A 19,611-nucleotide genomic window follows, 5' to 3' on the forward strand; every position below is an offset into this window, starting at 1 on the left:
CTCCGTGAAAATGATCGCCAACCGGGGGATTGGATTAATGTGACAAGGGGTCAGGACATCCGGCGTAATTCATTACGCATTACACATCATTACACATCAATTAGTTTGTGACCGATTCACACTTTTCATTCCACCTTTAAATCAGAAATTGCGACAGAATGAAATGATTCCTGCGGGGGGGGGGGGGGGGGATTCCACTCACAGCTCGGAGCCGAACGAACCGACTCTTCCGACTCGAATCAAAGGACCCGAGCGTCGGACGGGCCGCGGGTGGATCCCTTTCCCCCCCCGGGTCGCCCGCAAAAGAGCCGAACCTCCGAACGGAGAACGAGCTTTTTTTTTTTTTTTCCCCCCGCGGCCGCTTCAGTCGCCGCCCTCGGATCGTGCCAAGGAGAACTTGCCGTTGGGGTCCGGGACGAACCACTTCTCCCACAGGTCCAGGTGGACGCCGGGGTGGTTCCAGGGCTTGAAGCGGCCGTTCCAGTGCAGCAGGTTCGCCTCCTGCAGGAAGTTGTCGGAGTAGCGGGCGTCAGGACTCCAGCCTGGGGGGAGAAAGACGCTTGTTTCTTTCACTCCAAAAGGTTCTTGTGGTAAAATATTTGGATATTTTTGTAAGATTTGAGCAAATCACATTGCAAGGGGAAGACAGAGATGGCAAATACATTTAGAGGCGACAGGGAGCTCTCCACAGGATTTTAATAGGCCACAGGCCGCAAAACTATTTAAAAACATTTTTTTGACAAAATAATCTCACAGATTAGACCACTTTAATTACGTTTTGTGGTCAAATAAAATATCTTTCTGAATTAAAGATGGCCAATCACACCCTTTGTTATTCATGTGAGTAAAAAAATCCACCAATCACACACAATTACACTTGTCTTGAATATTGTAATGCATAGAAACATTGTTAAATGGATCTCGTGGCGGACCCCGCCACCAACAATGGAAAACTGCAAATTTTATACTGTGGGAAAACATACATAACACAAACACATTGAATGGCTGTTTCTTATGAAGTGCAAAAGAAGTTGGACATGGATCTTTTAAAATAAAATAAACTCACTGATTACCACTTTAAAAGTAATATTTTTTCAAAATGTGAGTAGTCCAACCAAAACCCAAATGAATATATATACAGTATATACCATAGGAACACACACATAATACCAGACCAATAAAGTTTCTTAAGAAGTGCAACGTGGTATTCCTTCACGGATTACGTGGTATTCCTTCACGGATTACCACTTTAACTCAGCCATAGAACGGGACGCCGTCTCACCGAGGTGCCGGACGTTCCAGGACGGCTCGATGGTGGTGAATTTGTCGTGGAAGACGATAAGCAGCGGCGGAGTAGCTACACCACCTGCGATGGCGCTGCTGTAGATGTTGTGTCTGATGGAGAAGGATGGAGGAGGTGAAGCGGTGAAGGTCAGCACAACATTTCACTGCATATATGTATGAGAGTATGTATATGTATATGTACGTGACGAATAAAAATCTTGAATCTTGAACGCGTTCATCCTTTCACCCGTTCATCCCTTCATGCTTCCCTGACTCCAAAACCTCTGAATACTTTCTCACTGTGGGTTAAAATGTCTCCTCCATACTATATATGTAGAAATAATCTAGCAGGTACATAGAAATATTTGTATTTATTTGGCTATCTCTGCTCTGTATGTTTGTTATTTCTAATTATTCGGTTATTTCTAATTTTCATTTGACTTTACTATTTTTCTTTTAAGGTTAAGGAGTTTATCCTCACCACGACAAATCCCATCGTATATGAATATGTACTTGGCGGAATAATTAACTCATTCAGATTCAAAAGCAGGGGTTCCAAAACTGGGATCCGGGGCACCCTCACAGAAATTGCAGGGGGTTCCCAACAAAATGATTCTTTAATGTATATATCTGTTTTCATTTTAATATTCATATGTTTTTTATATTATATAGATCTCAATATATATATTTTGATTATATATATATATATATATATATATATATATATATATATATATATATATTTTTTTTTATAAATTTTTTCCTACTTCTATAAACTCAACTGAACTGATGATAGTGGGTTTGGGTGCGGTTCCGGGCAGGGGGCGTGGTCTGCAGTGGGCCAACTCACCTGAAGTTCTCCTCCATCCACCTCTCCAGCTGCTTGGTGATCCTCTGCTTCCTCCACTCCATCATGTCAGCCACAAACACCCCCGGGTTGAAGCTGCAGTCGCTGGGCCGGATCCCCAGGTCCCTCACTTCCTGTTTCCTGTAGTCCAGGAAGCCCATGTACGTCGTCTGGGGAGTATCCCATAATAAAATGTAATAAATATTCAATCACTGATTCCAATGTGACGCTAAAAAGTCGTCAGGTGTCCATTGTCATTATTAACCCATTTATGGATGGATAGACAGACAGACAGACAGACAGACAGATACAAATAAATTGAAACCTATCAAATAAAAATAAGAAACAAAAAATATAATCCTAAAATAAACAAGAAAAATGGCAATTTACAAAAACCTAAAAAGAATCAATAAAGAATAAAAAAATGAACCAAAAAATAATCAATAAACAATATAAAATAATCTGAAAATAATCAATAAAGAATAAAAAAAATGAACCAAAAAATTATCAATAAACAAAATAAATTATTCTAAAAATAATCAATAAAGAATAAAAAAAACAAATAAAAATTAAGAATAAAAAATAAACAATAAACAATTCTCAAAAAATAACATGAAAACGTCTTTAAAAAGGGATGAAACACACAGAGTCCTGGTGACATCTGATGCCCGGGCCCCCACCCACCCACCCACCTGCATGGCCACGCTGCGTACCACCTCGTGGGTGGAGGGAAGGTCGCAGTCTGTGGCGAAGGCGGCGGCGTGACCGGGCTGCAGGCGGATGCTGAACAGGTCCCGGATGTCGCCTGCACGGCGGCGTTAGAAGGCGGAGGTGCATGCCACAAGTTCAATTTAACACTTTTCAGGAGCTTTTATAAGACCGTTCTGAACGCAACTCAACGTCCGCACCCGCAAGAAATAAAACACAAACGATATGAAGGGAAATCGGACTTAATCACAATTTTCGGAGTTCCCGTGAACGCGGCGTCACTTCCTGCTTTCCCGCACACCCTCAAAAAAAACAAAAAAACAAAAACGTCACGATGCACACAAGTCACCAAAAGTGACGTGAAAAAAGCGACATTGAAAAGCCGCAAAGCGAGTCTTTGCGTCCCTGACCTCCACGATCCAAATCAATTTTTAAAACCTGTCAAAAATCGTTATTTAAGATATTTTAAGGTGTTTTAACATATTTTAAGATGTTCTAAGATATATTAAGACATTTTAAGACAGATAATTGGATAATATTGGATAATAACTTTTTAAGGACGCACGGAAACCCTGTAATCCGTATACGCATCCCGATACAGTGCTCGGGCCCCACACCCTAGTGGCAGCCGGATGAACTGCGTCTGAGTTTCGCGCCCCTCAACATGTTGGGGGAAGGGGCATCGCTTTGTTTTCCAGTCATCCGTCCATATCTTTCAATTGTTTATCTTTTTTCTTGTCGCGGTAATGTGAAGATTTGTGAAGAACAGGCACGCGTAAAACCTTCCCAGACCAGCAGAGGGCGCTCTCCCTGGCACTGTGTCCATTCCGACATCAGAACCAGGGTTTCCCACTCCGCCTGTCCTGGGAGATTCCAACGTCCCGGGAAAACGGGAGAGATTCCGGTCAAATATTATCTGTGTTTTACGAGCTTAAAAGCAATCGATAAGCAGGTTTTATAGAGGATGACATTTTCAAGGCGTATAGATGTATAATATTTATTATTGAATATTCTAAATAAAGTAAGCCCTGTCAATTCACGCCGTTTTATAAATAAACAAAAAAATATTACGAATATCACAATTTGAAATCAAATAATTTATTTTGTGAACAATGAGTAACAAGTGCAGCCACTTTAATGAAGATTTCACTAATATATATTTTTGATAAAATCTAAATAAATATGGCAAGTAGCTCTGAATGAATAATCAAGTTTGTGGTGTAGCACGTCCTACATATTTACATATTTACAACACAATGGATATTTACCGTTTGCTTTGGGTCGGAACTTAAATATCCCCTAAAAACGCCAAACTACGGATGTATGTGCCCCAACGATGCATCATCTTTCTGCTTCTCCACACAGTTCTGGACGCCGCGCTCCCTGTTTACTGTGCTTACAAGCGCAACCTGTCCATGTGGGAGGGGGCGGGGCTTATTTATATATCGGCAAATGTGATTGGTCGGACTGATGACGCTCCTCCGATGCGATCTGTCAGCTTTGGCTCGTCCAAAGTGAAATGAACAGCTCAGTTCTCACTAATTGAAATTGTGCCTAGGGGGAATTCTTTTCACCGGAGAGATTTTAATGTGTCGGACTTGATCTGAATATGAATTCTGTTTTTCCCCCACTTCCTCCACATCGCATCCATTCCCATGTTACGACGTTATATGACGTCGTCCAAAAGTACCTTGCACGATGACGTCGTCGTCGAGGTAGACCACTCTGCCGTGGTGGATGTCCAGCAGCGGCAGGTAGAACCGCACAAAGTTCAGCTGCAAAAAAACAAAAAAAAATACACAAGTTTCATCCCACTTTCGGGGGGTTTTTTTTTAATGGGAAATGCACCTTGAGAGGGAGGGGCCGAGGGGCCGGCAGCACTGACCGGGTGCAGCAGATCGGGCCTGGACGAGTCCGGCTTCACCTTTCCCCTCAGCACCATGGGGTTGAACTCCACGATCTTGTACTGAATTCCCCTCAACACAGTGTCCTCCACGTACTGCCTGAGTGGGGACGGACGGGAAATAACAAGACATTTTATTTTGAATCGGTGTGGCCTGGGGATGGTGTGGTTTGAGCAGCCACACCTGACCTGGATCTAGGTGATTGGGTCAGGGTGGCTGCAAACCTGTTGCCCGTTGGTTGGTCTAACAAGCGGCAGGTTAAAACCCCTCACACTCACTCAGGAGAGGAGCCCTGTCATGACATGTTCTATCTGCTCCTGGCTAATTCCACCGAGCCTCCTCTCTACAATAAACTGGTGTGTCTACAACCTCGTCTTCTGTGCCAGGAGGGCCCTGAAAACATCACTTGGAGGGCGTGTGGTAGGCACCTGCACCTGTGCAGGTACTCTCCGGCACAGGGAAGGGACACAGAAGGGCCTTCCGGAGACGCCCTGGAGCCACCAGCGGTTCAACTGGGGGCCCCAGCACCAACCCTGTCACGACCGGCCGCAGCAGCACCTAGGGTCTCCGGCGGAGGACCCAGGGAGAAGCAGGCGCAGCAACCACCGCAGGAAATCGCTCCTGGCTAGCTTCTCCACCCAGCAGTCACCGCCGGGACCATCCAGCAGCCCAGCAGCCAGGCCACCCCTCCAAGCAGCCCCCGCGACAGCCAAGACCGGCCACGCCCTGACCAGCCAACACAGCAGCTCGAGGTCCAACGCTCCAGAAGAGAGGAGGGGAGTCTGCATCGTCTCTCTGGGGGAAGGAAACTGGTTGACCGTGGTGTTCCGGGGTACCGGCTCCTCTGGAGGAGGACCAGTTCATTTATTTTGGACATTTGCTTATTTAAGGCACATGTGTCAAACTCAAGGCCCGCAAACCAATTCCAGCTCACCACATCATTTTATGTGGCCTGCGAGAGCTTAAAAGGCATATGATTGTCTTGAAATAACTGCTTTACAGCGTACAGTGACCATAAACTACATCTCCCACATTGCACGTTGATTTTGTGACCCGCAAAATGACGGCATCCTGCCGCTCGATTGCAGTCTTTCCATATCGGCGTTTTACTAAAGCGGTTTTCGAACAAGTGATGTCGTTGAAAAAGATATACAAATACTCCCAAAATGTCCAACAGGAGAAAAATGTATGTAGAGGGAAGTCAATTTAATGAAAGATGGGAACGCAAATACATGTTTGTGCTTCAAGGAGACCTGACGACACAGCGGGCCGAGGAGACGCGCGGTTACCTGGCTTTTTCATGAGCTGCACAGACAACACGGATACAGCGCATTATCCATTTTTATCAACGGCTTGAAGGCAGACTTCACTGTCAGTGAGGAGCTCTTGGATGTAGTTGCCATGCATGGAACGACAACGGGGAAGGACATTTTTGACACGGCGCAGAGGTTCCGTAAGTAAAACTAAATTACCCTGGGAAAGGTTGGTGGGGCTGACTACCGATGGCGCACCTGCAATGTGTGCCTCACCTCATCAACTTCACCCAGACATTTGTTTTTGTAAAATGCCACATCTGTCACACATGTTCTTAGCAGCTCACAATTGTTTGTTGAACCGTAGTTCGGCCCCTTCTCAGCTGTGACGAAAAGGTTTTGAACAGAGTTGATGTAATAACTTGTGTTTGATGATATTTGTCTTTGTTATTCACTTGAAGAGTTTGATCTTTGATGAATGGAGTAATGTGAGTTTCTTAACCCGATAAATTAAAGGGATTTATGTCATAATAACACAGAGCAATGTGCTTACATATATTTTTATATTTATATAAATGCATGTACAATACTACACTTGAATAAATAATAATCAATCGCAGACACAGTTATTTAACAATATGTTAAGCAGCAGTTACATTTATAGTCTTACAGTTACAACCGGCCCTTTGAGGGCAACCATAATGCTGATGTGGCCTGGGCTGAAAATTTGTTTGCCACCCCGGATTTAAGGTATGGGAACCCTGTTAAAAAGTTCGGTGTTTTTATTATTTAAGGTAAAGGAACCCTGTGTCAGAGTCTGTTGTTTTAGGCGTTTTTTGTTTTTTTCTTTTCTGTTCTCTGCTTGGCGGCTAAGTAAGCTTAGTAAGGAGCAAGCTTCAAACTGAGGCCAGGTATTCTCCCTGGCCTCAGTTTGGTGTCGGGGGTATGTGCTGTGGGCTTGGTGTGGTTTGAGCAGTAACATCTGACCTGAATCTAGGTGACTGGGATCAGAGTGGCTGCAAACCTGTTGCTCGTTGGTTGGTCTAACAAGCAACAGGTAAAAGACCCATCCCCACACTCACTCAGGAGAGGAGCCCTGTCAGGAGAAATGCTATCTGCTCCTGGCTAATTCCAAATGGCCAACTCTACAATAAACTGTTGTTTTCACCCCCTCCTTCTGAAAAAGCCACTCGGATGGCGCATGGTGTGCAGGAACTGCCACAATCGGCGTCTAGACCAAATGTTGCCAAATACTCAGGCGTTGTACGCTGCATTTTTGTTTTTCTTCCATCATTGTTCGCTATTATCATAGGAAATAACTATTTAAATCAACACACTATTCATTGGTTCAATGTATTTCTTTCTCTTCGTGTTTTTATCGAACTCCATTTCCCCATATCCTTTCATGCTCTTGTTTTTTTATATATATATATATTATATATAATATTATCTGTTTTATTTAATTTATGAATTATTTTAATGAATACGTTTATTTACATATTTACTTTCATTAAAATTTTATTTAATATTCTTATACAATTTAAATTAGATTTAATTTTGTTTTGTTATTAATTGATTTTGTTAAATTTATAGCACTATATAAATCAAGTTTACCACCGTTTTTTGTCACCCAAACAAAATGACCAACCTGACTAGTTTGACAGCGTCGCGAAGCGTTACTATGTAGAAGAAGACGGCGGCGTCGGTGTTGCTACGGACGCTGTTAATGGTTGCCATGGCGGCGCCCATCCGCTCCTCCGACGCGCAGATGACCACCGGGATGTCTCGGGCCACCTGGCCCCCCACAGGGGCGTGGTCCTCCCTGTGTTCTACAAGGAAGAAACAAGAACCACAACAAAGGTGTTTTATTCACCTCTCAATGTTTGTCACCTAGTTATATATATTATACATCATATAGAAAGAAGAAAGAAACAGTCTTTATTAGTCACGCAACACACCACACTACAACACATGCTTTTGATGGTGGCCGGTGAAATGGATCCTCTGCTTTTGACCCATCCTGGCTTGTCCTTCCTCCGGGGCCACAGCCAGGAGCAGTGGGCAGCGTACGTGGACGCGCCCGGGGACCAGGTGATAAGTGTCCATCGCTGGTCAGACCATGATGGGTGCATGTTTTTGAGGGGGGTCCTTACTGACGTGAGGTGGAGGAAACCCCATGTGAGCACGGGGAGAACATGCAAACTCCACACAGAAAGGCTCCTATTTGGGAGATAACCCGCCGGAGCACGGTGCCAACAGCGCCCCAGGCGGGAATCGAACCCAGGACCTTCTTGCGGTGAGGCAGCAGTGCAATGCACTGCGCCACCGTGCCACATCATATTTCTATTATTATCCGTCTGTACGCCTGTCTGTCAGTCTGTCTATGGATCAGTCTATCGGTCTGCCTATCTATTGGTCTATCTGTCTATCAGTCCGTCTATCTAGCGGTCTATCGATCCCAAATGGAACCAACAAAGTTCAGAGTGACGTAACAGAAGAGCCATCCAGGATCATTTCCATGATGAGTGTTGACCTGACTGCTGACACCATGTCTGTCTGTCTGTCTGTCTATCGGTCTGTCTCTCATTTGCATCATTTCCATGATGAGTGTTTACCTGATTGCTGTGGTAGTGGAGGAGCCTTGAGCAGCTTGCTGTAGAGGAGCAGACACGCCATCACAAGCAGCAGCGTCAGGAGGATACGATTAACTGGGGAAAAAGAGAGAAAACCCTCACATTTCTACCTTAAAGGGGACCTGTTATGCTACTTTCACAGGTCTCCGGTGTCCCCAAAACACGTTTTTCAGGTGTTTTCTTTTGCTGAAAAAAACACTCAGATTATGCATTCCAGCCATTGTGACATGCCTCTATTATACTAATACTAACCATTCCACTTATACGTTCACTCATTTCACCTCATCAGTCCACTAAAATCTATGTCTGAACAAATTTGAGGCAAGAAATAATGAATCCAGTCGCTGGATCTTTACTCATACTAGATCAACAAGGCCTCTGTGTCGCGGCTTGACCACGCCCCTTCGTCTGCCACAGCCTCACTTAAAAGTTTGTTCCAACTTTGGCTGCCGTGTTCCAAGCGTGCCGCAGACACGGACGCCGCACGGCAACGCACAGCGACTCTCGCACGCGGGCATGCTTTGTTGAACGTAAACGTCGGAAAACAAAGTGAAATAATAAATCCGCACTATTTTTATTGGATTTGTTTGGAGAGACGCACAGCCGATGGGAAGAACTCTGTGACCAGCTGAGCCTTTTGTTTCACAGCCATTCCTTTGTCATTAGTCTACCTCACTATTTGACACTTTGGCCACAGCTAATACAAACATCCCACATTCTAACACACACACACACACATATATATATATATATATATATATATATATATACGTAATCCGTAATCACATACGACCGCTGGATGTGTGTAGTATGTGTCATGGTGGCGCATTGCGCTGCTGCCTCACGGCAAGTAGGTCCTGGGTTTAATTCCCGCCTGGGGTGCGGGAATTAAATTTATTATATTACGTGACTTATATGACGACTTTTTTTAATCCCCGTTGTAATAAAAAAATGTGACCAATGTAACTTCCTTCCTCCAGTGTGGGACTAGAACTTGTCGCATGAGCTGGAGGATTTGAACGCATCCCGGAGCCTGCGATTGGACGCGGAAGTGTCGCACCACGGCGGAGGCGGGGCTTATCTTGCAGGGGGTGGCGCTTATCCCGGAGTTCCACGGCGCTTTGCGGGGTAGGAATGAACCAACCTACTGGTTTGTTCTTGTTGTTTCATCGGATTTGGTGGAAAGCCGACCAGGTGTCCTGGCTCTGAATTCCTGCAGATTGGATGGATTTGATGCCACGCCCCCGTTTCAAACCCGGCCACAAGATTTTTATCGCGGTTTCCTGCGCTGAACAGGACTCGAGCTGGGACGAAGTAACAGGGAACGTAAACATTTCCATCTGCCGGGTTTAATTGTTCATCTTTATTGGCCCGTGAATCAAGGAGTCATGACTCACTTTGAAAGGGAAGGATTAGTTCTGGGGCTTCGCAGCCCCTTCAGGTCAGATTCCTTTGGGTGGGGTTGGACCGAAAACCACGTCAGCTGATTTTTATTGGCTCGGGGGTTTGTGTCCATCAACGTAGACATTCAGGAGCGTTTGCGGGGATCATAGAGTTGGAATCATCTAAGGTGGTGTTTCTCAGGCACACTAGTGTTCCCTGAGAGCTGGCCAGGTGGCGCGGTGACAAACTTTGTAGTTAACCAAAAAAAGGAAAAGAATGCAAACTTCTTGTGTCGCAAGGTCAAAATTGCGCTGATTCATCGAACTCATCAGTCCTGGACGAATAGCAACTCTGGGTTCATCAGAACAGTCATCAGAGTATTAGGGGTGATGGAAGGTCCGACTCTTTTTTTAGAGATTTGGTTCTTGACGCGTCACTCGGTAAAAAACGAGTCGTTCCATTTCTCCGGCATTTTGTTCAGTCGGTGTAGCGCACGGTGAGCGAGTGAGGACTTCCTGAACGACGGACGAGAGGAGGAAGAGTTGCGAGCAGTAAAGGGAATTCTCGCAGGAATCAACTAATTCCGGCAGAATTATAGCATACATCTCGGTTGGAATGCAAAGAGTAAAGAGTCCCATTCACTATGAATTGTGCCAAACGCATTGGCCTGTTTTTCCCTTGGACTTTTTATTTGGTTCAGTGATTATTTTGCGAGCGAAGATTTGTTCGCTACAATGGAATCGTTTGCGAGTCGTGCATCACTAGCTATCAGTGGATCATAATAATAATAAGCTCCGTTCTAGTGGTTAACAGGACAGTGCTGCGGGAGTATTTCATTTTAGAAAGGCTGGAAACACTGATCTAATGTTCGCTGCCTGGTCCAGATGCCGCCTACAGGACATCATGACTTGTGAATCTATGAAGCGATGAACTACCTGACTAAAGAGCCCTGACGCCTCCCGCAGGGTACACTTGATAAAATGCTGCAGCTCAGGAAGGAAGAGTTTAAATGCTTGAATCCGGAGCGATCAAGGATTTGGTACAGGGCCGGACGATATATTGTATTGTTATCATGATATGTTTTTTTGTTGTTTACAGTATTGATCGATGTCGCTGTTTGTGTCACATGATTGTTTCTCTTCCGTACAATTGGCTGTTGGTGTCACATGGTTGTTTCTCTGCTGTACAATTGGCTGTTGGTGTCACATGGTTGTTTCTCTGCTGTACAATTGGCTGTTCGCGCCACATGGTTGTTTCGCTTGGCCGTCCATGTCGTGCCTTTTGGGGGAGAGGAAAACAGACTTTGTATCGAAAATAAATCTCATAAATGATCACCATTTTATCGCACAGCTCGAATGTAATGTTGCTTTCATCCACCTACATTCCTTGACATGCATGTGTTTAGGAAACGGAGGTTTCACGCATTAACCATTCAGTTTACGTCTGAACGCGTCTCTTTTTCGGCTGTAAACAAGCAGCGGTTCCGCCGGGCTCTGAACGTCGGTTTTGTTTGGTTTGGATTAAACGTGGAGCTATAAATCCCCCTCCACCAAAGGACGGCGCATCTTCAACCCTCCCCTCGGCTCCAGCTAAACACTTCACGCATTGGACTTGGACAGAAAAGGGCCAATAAAATGCAACTTTCTTTCATTTAAACTTCTTTTTCTTTTGCCGTTATTTTCACCTGGTTATGTCGCCCCCCGCGCGCCAACCCCCCTACACACACACACACACACACACACACACACACACACACACACACACACACACACACACACACACACACACACACACACGTGAAACCACAGATGCACGTGTTGAGGCAGAAGGTGTTGGAGGCGTTCCAGCTCTGTTGTTTAACTTTCCTTTCAGAGAGTGGGAGAGCAGTTTACCACCACCCCCGAAAAAAAAGAAAAGCCTGAAGAGCAGGAGAAAAACTACCCGCCGAAAAAATTCAACTAATCCAGGAAAGAAGGCAACTCAGACGAGGGAGAGGGCCGCTTGAAATGGATTCAAGCCCATGTTGAGAGCACGAGGGCGGCTTGGCAGAGGCGGGACGATTGGCGAACAAACTCACCCTTTCTGAGCAGAGCCATGTTTCATCCTGTCTTCCAGCAACATCTGCGACCGGGGAGGACGGAGGGAACGCAGGGCTGAAGGCGAGGGAGAGAGAGAGAGCGAGAGAGAGAGAGAGAGAGAGAGAGATTAAGTCAGGTACTAGGATGGTAAAATGCAGAGGAATGCATTTTGTTGCCTCAGTACTCGATCAGACGACCGTTCGTCTGGTCGAGGTCGGCGGCAACTCAGCGTTTGAGCGCAGCCGGAGAGTTGAACGCCCGACGGCGTCGATGGCGACCCGTACGTCCCCCGGGCGCGCTCTCGCACTGGAGTCCGACAAACGGCCGGAACGAAACCGGAAGTCCGCTCACCCCCGTCGGAAAAAAAAGTCGGACTGCGCCCCGCGTAAAGCCGTGAGCCCGCGTGCGTCCGGCGTCCGGCTGTTGCGACACGTTTGGGTCCGACACTACGACGGGGGGTGACGTCGGTCGAGTGTACGGGTGAAATTAAGGGTCAGGTCATGGTGTAAAGCCGCTACCAGAGGGAAAGGGCAAATCCCGCCAAACGCTCTCGACAGAGTCGGCTGCAGCCGCCGCATTTGTCGTATTTTAAATGCGCACGACCAACAAATAAATGGTGAATTGGGACGAAACGTAGAACAATCTGCACAAAAGGCTCTGCCAGCGCTCTGCACAGCGCCTCCCGGAGAGCGACTCCCGTCATCTCAGCGCTGTTTCGTTTCTATACCTCAGGGCAGTGGCTCTCAAACGTGTTTTTTAGCAGTGTACCCCTAGTAGTGCTCCTAGACTGTCTCCTGGAGCGTCCCCTATCTCCCAGACTGTCTCCTGGAGCGTCCCCTAGCTCCTAGACTGTCTCCTGGAGCATCCCGTACGGGTCTCAAATTAAGCTGAGCAAACCACTCTGTTGCAGGGGGAGAAACCGGCTCCCCCATTGTCCTCAACATATTTTGGGACGAGAAACCAAGACGCAGTTCATCCAATGGCCACTGGGGGGGATGATGCCGTGGGGTGCCAGGTGAAACAGGCTTCAGGATCCGACCCACGCGTTACATCATATAAATGCAGACCGTTGTCTTGGACGCTGCGCTGCTGCAGCCCGAGTCAATAATAACAAGAAGGAGGCTTCCTGTTTCCAAGTGCACCGAGATTAACTTTAATGAGCATTACGTAAGAGCCCCCGAAGGAAATAGTTTCTATCTTATGGTTATTGAAGCAGATGACAAAAAAAAAAAAGAAGAAGCAGCAACATGGAATAATAAAAGCTGGGTTTGAGCAGAGGAACGGTGAGGATCTGTTATCAATAAGAGCCACCGCCGCCACACGCTGCCAGGGATCCGTCCACAGCACATGGGTTCGGAATTCCACAGGAACTCTCGGAGTTTCCTTCCTGATGGCAAGTCCACTAAACCGATTGCAATTTTTGAAATTAATTGTATTTAATTAAATAATCAATTTATTTCATTTACTTTTATTTTGTTTTAATAAATAAATAAACAAACCAATTAATTAATTAATAATAATAAATATATAAAAAAAAAATATATATATATATATATATATATATATATAATATTATATTATATTATAATATAATAATAATATTATAATATTAGTATTTTATTAATACTTGTTTTTTTGGCTTGATGCTGAGCAAACCCAATGTCTGCTCAACTGACGTCCTCCACGTACGCAGAAGTACCTACTCAACAGCGTCTTGAAAGTCACCCAACGTCCAGTTTTCACTGAATTAAGTTCCACAGCAACGGGAAGCAACAGGGAGACATGCGTTAAATTGTTTTGTTCAATTAGGAAATTGAGGAAAACAAATGCATCTAAAATAAAAACACACTTTGTTTTTATTGTTTTTGTTTGGAGACACGGGAACCGGGACGCGCAGTGAGCCGCGGGGGTCCCACCCTCTCATTACGCACCGATCCAACACGCAACGCGACAGTGCCCTTGGTTTCACACAAGTGGGAACCTGACGGGAAAAAAACACATCCAGAATCAAAACACAGGAAAACCGGTGCGGTGTGTACGGCGTGTACGGCGTCTACGGCGTGTATGGCGCACCGCTGTCCAGAGGAGGAGAAACACCACAATTCTCTGAGTTATGTTCACGTTTTTGATTTCACATACAACTAAGAACGTCAGGGAACCAAATAAATGAAATGATGATGAATGATATTTGCATATAGAGCGGGGAAGTGAGATCTGATCACAAGTGGTTATTGGAGACGCGCGTTAATACCAGGTGTGAACAGGGCCTGAGATAAGGTCCAGTACATTATGCATCCCCCAGGTGGCGTTGCAGCAGCTGAACATGGAGTACAGAGTGATATACTAACTAAATTCACAATATATAAATTAAAAAATAAAAAATATATAGGTGATAAGTAAAAACAATTGTGATTATAATAATCATTATTATGATATAGTTCATTATCTATTTTCCAGCAGTGGTCATTTTACATCGTCTGTGCACATTATTAGTTATTACAGATTGGTGCCATGGGGGCGTGGACACGGCACTTTAAACTCTTTAAAGTGTTAAATTATGCTCTGGAACGTCGTGTCGGGTGGTTTGTTCAATTGACACATCACAGAACCAGAACCAGAACAAGAACCAGAACCAGAACCAGAACCAGAACCAGAATCAGAATAAGAATCAGAACCAGAACCAGAACCAGAACCAGAACCACCTCATTCTGCCAAGTGTATTTTTACACGTGAGGAAGGTGTCGTGGGCAATTTTTTTGAAAAACAATTAAATAGATGACAATCAAAATTTGCCGAAATGGTCCAAAAACGGGCTTTAAAAAAATTGGCAAAAAAAATGTTTTACTTAGTCTGAAAGAAATTGAATGTTCCAAACCATAATGCAGACCCAAAGCCTGAGTAATTTTAGGTGAAGTAAAACAGGACACAGCATGTGGGAGGCCAACATGTGGTTTTTTTTGGGGGGGGGGGGGGGGGGGGGTTGTCACTGCTTGGTGTAACAGGAAACATGTGTGAGCTGGAGCTGGAGCTGGAGCTGGAGCTGGAGCTGGAGCTGGAGCTGGAGCTGGGACTGGGCCGTGGTCAGTGTGTGTGAACCACTTCAGCTTTAAAAATAAATAAATAAATAACATCAAATAAAAGATGCGTCTGTCTCTCTCTCTCTCTCTCTCTCTCTCTCTCCCATGAAGTCACATTGGAAGAGTTACTTTTGGGCAACTCTTCATCAGCGTTTGCTCTTATTCCCTCTGAAAAGTCCCGCGCTCCCCGTGTCGCGGTTTCCCACAGATGGTGTAAAGCCGCTACCAGAGGGAAAGGGCAAATCCCGCCAAACGCTCTCGACAGAGTCGGCTGCAGCCGCCGCATTTGTCGTATTTTAAATGCGCACGACCAACAAATAAATGGTGAATTGGGACGAAACGTAGAACAATCTGCACAAAAGGCTCTGCCAGCGCTCTGCACAGCGCCTCCCGGAGAGCGACTCCCGTCATCTCAGCGCTGTTTCGTTTCTATACCTCAGGGCAGTGGCTCTCAAACGTGTTTTTTAGCAGTGTACCCCTAGTAGTGCTCCTAGACTGTCTCCTGGAGCGTCCCCTAGCTCCCAGACTGTCTCCTGGAGCGTCCCCTAGCTCCTAGACTGTCTCCTGGAGCATCCCGTAGCTCCTAGACTGTCTCCTGGAGCGTCCCCTAGCTCCTAGACTGTCTCCTGGAGCGTCCCCTAGCTCCTAGACTGTCTCCTGGAGCATCCCCTAGCTCCCAGACTGTCTCCTGGAGCATCCCTAGCTCCCAGACTGTCTCCTGGAGCGTCCCCTAGCTCCTAGACTGTCTCCTGGAGCATCCCTAGCTCCCAGACTGTCTCCTGGAGCGTCCCCTGGCTTCCAGAATGTCTCCTGGAGCGTCCCCTAGCTCCCAGACTGTCTCCTGGAGCGTCCCCTAGCTCCTAGACTGTCTCCTGGAGCGTCCCCTAGCTCCTAGACTGTCTCCTGGAGCATCCCCTAGCTCCCAGACTGTCTCCTGGAGCGTCCCCTGGCTTCCAGAATGTCTCCTGGAGCGTCCCCTAGCTACTAGACTGTCTCCTGGAGCGTCCCCTAGCTCCCAGACTGTCTCCTGGAGCATCCCCTAGCTACTAGACTGTCTCCTGGAGCGTCCCCTAGCTCCCAGACTGTCTCCTGGAGCGTCCCCTAGCTCCCAGACTGTCTCCTGGAGCGTCCCCTAGCTCCCAGACTGTCTCCTGGAGCGTCCCCTAGCTCCCAGACTGTCTCCTGGAGCGTCCCCTGGCTTCCAGAATGTCTCCTGGAGCGTCCCCTAGCTCCCAGACTGTCTCCTGGAGCGTCCCCTGGCTGCCAGAATGTCTCCTGGAGCGTCCCCTGGCTTCCAGACTGTCTCCTGGAGCGTCCCCTGGCTTCCAGACTGTCTCCTGGAGCGTCCCCTAGCTACTAGACTGTCAGTGAGCTGTGGTTCCCCAGTGTACAGCAGTGTACCCCCTCCAAGATCTTTTTATCAGCTGATCACCCTCTTCACTGGCACTGGGAGAAAAAATAATAATATTTACATGAATCTATTTTTTTTTTTTTTACATTGCATAAAACTAACGCATTTTTTTTGTCATTTTCGGAGCACCCCCTGCAGTACCTCAAAGTACCCCTAGGGGTACGAGTACCCCCATTTGAGAAACAATGGTCTATATAATGGAGAAAAGACTCAAAAAGACTGTTACTAACAACAACAACAACAACAACAACAACAACAAATAAATAAATACACACAACAAAAAAACAAGCCAAACCAAACGTGGTTATGCAAGTCAGACGCGGTGTTAGAATGAAGAACAGACGGACCATCATCATCATCATCATCATCATCATCATCATCATCATTGTTCGGGAGCGTTCGGCGCGTCCCCGAAAGGACCCGACCGCAGCGTCCGGGTCAGAACCGACAGAACATGCGAACTCACCGCGTCCAGTGTCTTGAACCCGGCGACAGAACAGAACAGCCGCTGACTCCCCCTCCGATCCCCTCTCCTCCTCCTCCTCCTCCTCCTCCTCTCCAGCTGGGACGCATCCTGTTCGTGATGGGGTCTGGACCACAGAGTCAGGGGATCATTTAAAAAAAAATAATCAAATCAATAAATAAAAAATAAAAAAGTGAAGAAGTTCATAGAAAAGAAAACAAAAGAGAAGGAAGGAGAAGAGCAGCGCGTCCGGCTTTGGACGGACTCTCGCCTCCATTTTCAGGGTTAAGACGCCCGACGGCCTCGCGGGGGGTGGAGGGGGTGGAGGGGGGGGGGGGGCGGCTGATCCCGTCCCCGGGAAAAGAGGCAGCGACGCGGGCAGCGGCCCCGCGGAGTGGCCCCGGCGGAGCCAGCCTGGCTCCGTGGCGTGTTAGGGACTGTCCACAAACGACATGACCCCATTTTAAAATGTGAAGACCTTTTCTGTCACGTGACTTGGGATACCCAAACTGAGTCCATACAGTATTACGTGTTGCACAGCCTTTACATGTCAAAATGAAGGCTGCGCACCATGTGGTCTGGCTCCTAGTACTGTATAGCCTTGAATTAATTGTATTTATCTAACCCTTCGCTCATCCAGGTAATCTCACCGAGACACGGGTCTCACCCTCAGGAGACCTCGACCCGTCTTCACAAAACATTTTGTCTCCAAACCTATGAGGTCTCCCAAACAGCCGTGAGAGTTTCCAGCTGAGACCTTGCTCTTAAAACCCACTCACAGGGGCCAACCCTCACTCAGGAATGGGGAGAGATCTTGAGCTCAAGGGAGAGGGCGGGGTTGACCTCGTTGCAATGGATGATGTCATGTTTGGCGAAGGAGCTCGTGCTATGCCCACACTCCGATGACAGGGGACGGGTCTCTGTCAGCGATGTCATGATAGCAATACTGTAAGGGCTATGAGGTTGCCATGTTCGAATAAAGATTTTAAAAATAAAAATGTAGGCGTCACTGATTACACATGAAACCAAGAATAATACGCTGACCGGTCAAGTACTCGTTCTACTAGTTGTCGGCAGCACCTTCCATGTCTGTATCTTGTGAACAAGTAGCAGATGCGCAGACAAGCAGCCTTCTGAGCATCCAGAACGACCACGACTGATAAAAACAAGAGGCGTGACGTCACAACAAAACGTTAAGGAAAACCAAACCGGAGGCCGGGGCAGTTTTTCCTTCCCGCCCAGCGTGCGCGTGCAAGGGAGGGCGTTGGTGGGGTTAACCTAAAATAAATAAATAAATAAAAAATGGAAGCGTGGGGAAATACATGTTTGCAAAAAAAAAAATGCGTCTCTCCCGCTTCTGCCCAGAACCACCGACGACTGCGGAGCTGCGTCGGTCGCGTTTCACGCGGCAGTTGCACGGACCCTGCAACGGACCCTGCAAGGGACCCTTCGCCCCGTGGCCTAGAAGCGTAGGGTCAGAATCAGGGTCAGAACCTTGGCCTCCGCTGTCATTGGGTTGTTTCTGTCTGTTGCTGAAGGGACTCCATCCCTGAGCGTCTCTGCTGTCATCGTGACACAGTTCGCTGGTGTCTGAGGCCACACCTAGAAACCTTGAAAGCTCCACTTCATTAAATGCTTCTAAAACGTTGGGCGTGATCTCCGGGCGGATTTCAGGACAGCAGCCGTTTTTGGATTTTTCGTGATCTGGTCTCAGTGATGTCTGGGTCCTCATGACTACCCCTAACTTTTCACAGATTTAGGAGCTGGTTTTAGCGCTAAAATGGTTGTGAAATACTCTAACACCAAAAACGTAGGGGTCCTAAAATTAGGGCTGACAAAGGTCATTATTTTTAGGAGTTCCTCCTGAATTAGCAAGTTGGGCTACTTTTTACTTTCAGCCTTAAGATGATTTGTGAATACGGGCCGTGGTCACGTTTGGTGTCCTAAGGCACATGACAGAAAAGTTATCCAACTTTGAAATGTATATTGAAAAGGAATGTTTTATACATTTCAAATTTCAATAACTTTTCTGTCAAATAAAAGTCCCTGTTAAATGACTTAATGACTGATGATCTAATGAATAAATATAAAAACAGGAACTTTTATTTTGAAATTGAAAGGCTGCGCAACATGTAGTCTGTGTCCGAGCACTGTACTGTACGGACCTAGTTTGGGTGTCCTAAGTCACATGACAGAAAAGGTTTTGAACTTTGAAATATGGAAAAACTGGATATGGAAATATGTGGAAATATGTGGAAATATGGGAAAAAAATAAAATTATATATATATATATAGATATATAGATAGAAAACAGGAACTTTTATTTTGAATTTGAAAGTTTGTGAATCATGTACAGTAGTCTGTGTCCTAGAACTGTATTTCAAAATAAAAGATCCTTTCGATATATATATATATATATATATATAGTATTTTTTTTTAAATATATATATTTTTTAATGTAAAAGTTGTGCACGTGTAGTTTGTCCCAGTTCAAAATAGAACTAGTTTGGGTTTCCTCAGTCACGTGAGAGAACATCTTTTTCATGTCATTTGCAGCCGGTTGCTGTATT

General features: G+C 46.1%; 1 protein-coding gene across 2 annotated transcripts; it reads right to left on the reverse strand.

Moving 5' to 3' along the window:
• Positions 1 to 200: 200 nt before the first annotated feature.
• Positions 201 to 17,107, reverse strand: glt8d2 (glycosyltransferase 8 domain containing 2). Of its 2 annotated transcripts, none has more exons than XM_080022167.1 (10): positions 17,045 to 17,107; positions 12,090 to 12,165; positions 8,612 to 8,704; positions 7,645 to 7,825; positions 4,725 to 4,842; positions 4,530 to 4,614; positions 2,824 to 2,936; positions 2,135 to 2,301; positions 1,283 to 1,395; positions 201 to 542 (listed from the first exon to the last, which is right to left on the reverse strand). In XM_080022167.1, the coding sequence occupies exons 2-10, from the start codon at positions 12,106 to 12,108 to the stop codon at positions 364 to 366; spliced, it is 1,068 nt and encodes a 355-aa protein (XP_079878293.1). In that variant the 5' UTR covers positions 12,109 to 12,165; positions 17,045 to 17,107; the 3' UTR covers positions 201 to 363. The 2 variants fall into 2 exon arrangements, with proteins under 2 accessions (XP_079878293.1, XP_079878294.1); XM_080022168.1 differs by lacking the exon at positions 17,045 to 17,107 and adding an exon at positions 11,160 to 11,290 and having other exon boundaries at positions 12,090 to 12,136.
• Between the last annotated feature and the right edge of the window lie 2,504 nt (positions 17,108 to 19,611).

The sequence above is a fragment of the Zeus faber genome (genome assembly GCF_960531495.2).
Source record: "Zeus faber genome assembly, chromosome: 21".
Taxonomy (NCBI): domain Eukaryota; kingdom Metazoa; phylum Chordata; class Actinopteri; order Zeiformes; family Zeidae; genus Zeus; species Zeus faber.

Bases quoted from the DNA above. Each gene is read 5' to 3' on its own strand.
- glt8d2 (XM_080022167.1), bottom strand. The intron at 1,396-2,134 runs GTGAGTTGGCCC...CTTCTCCATCAG, and splicing joins TGGATGGAGGAGAACTTCAG to ACACAACATCTACAGCAGCG. The intron at 543-1,282 runs GTGAGACGGCGT...TTCTCCCCCCAG, and splicing joins CTGGAACGTCCGGCACCTCG to GCTGGAGTCCTGACGCCCGC.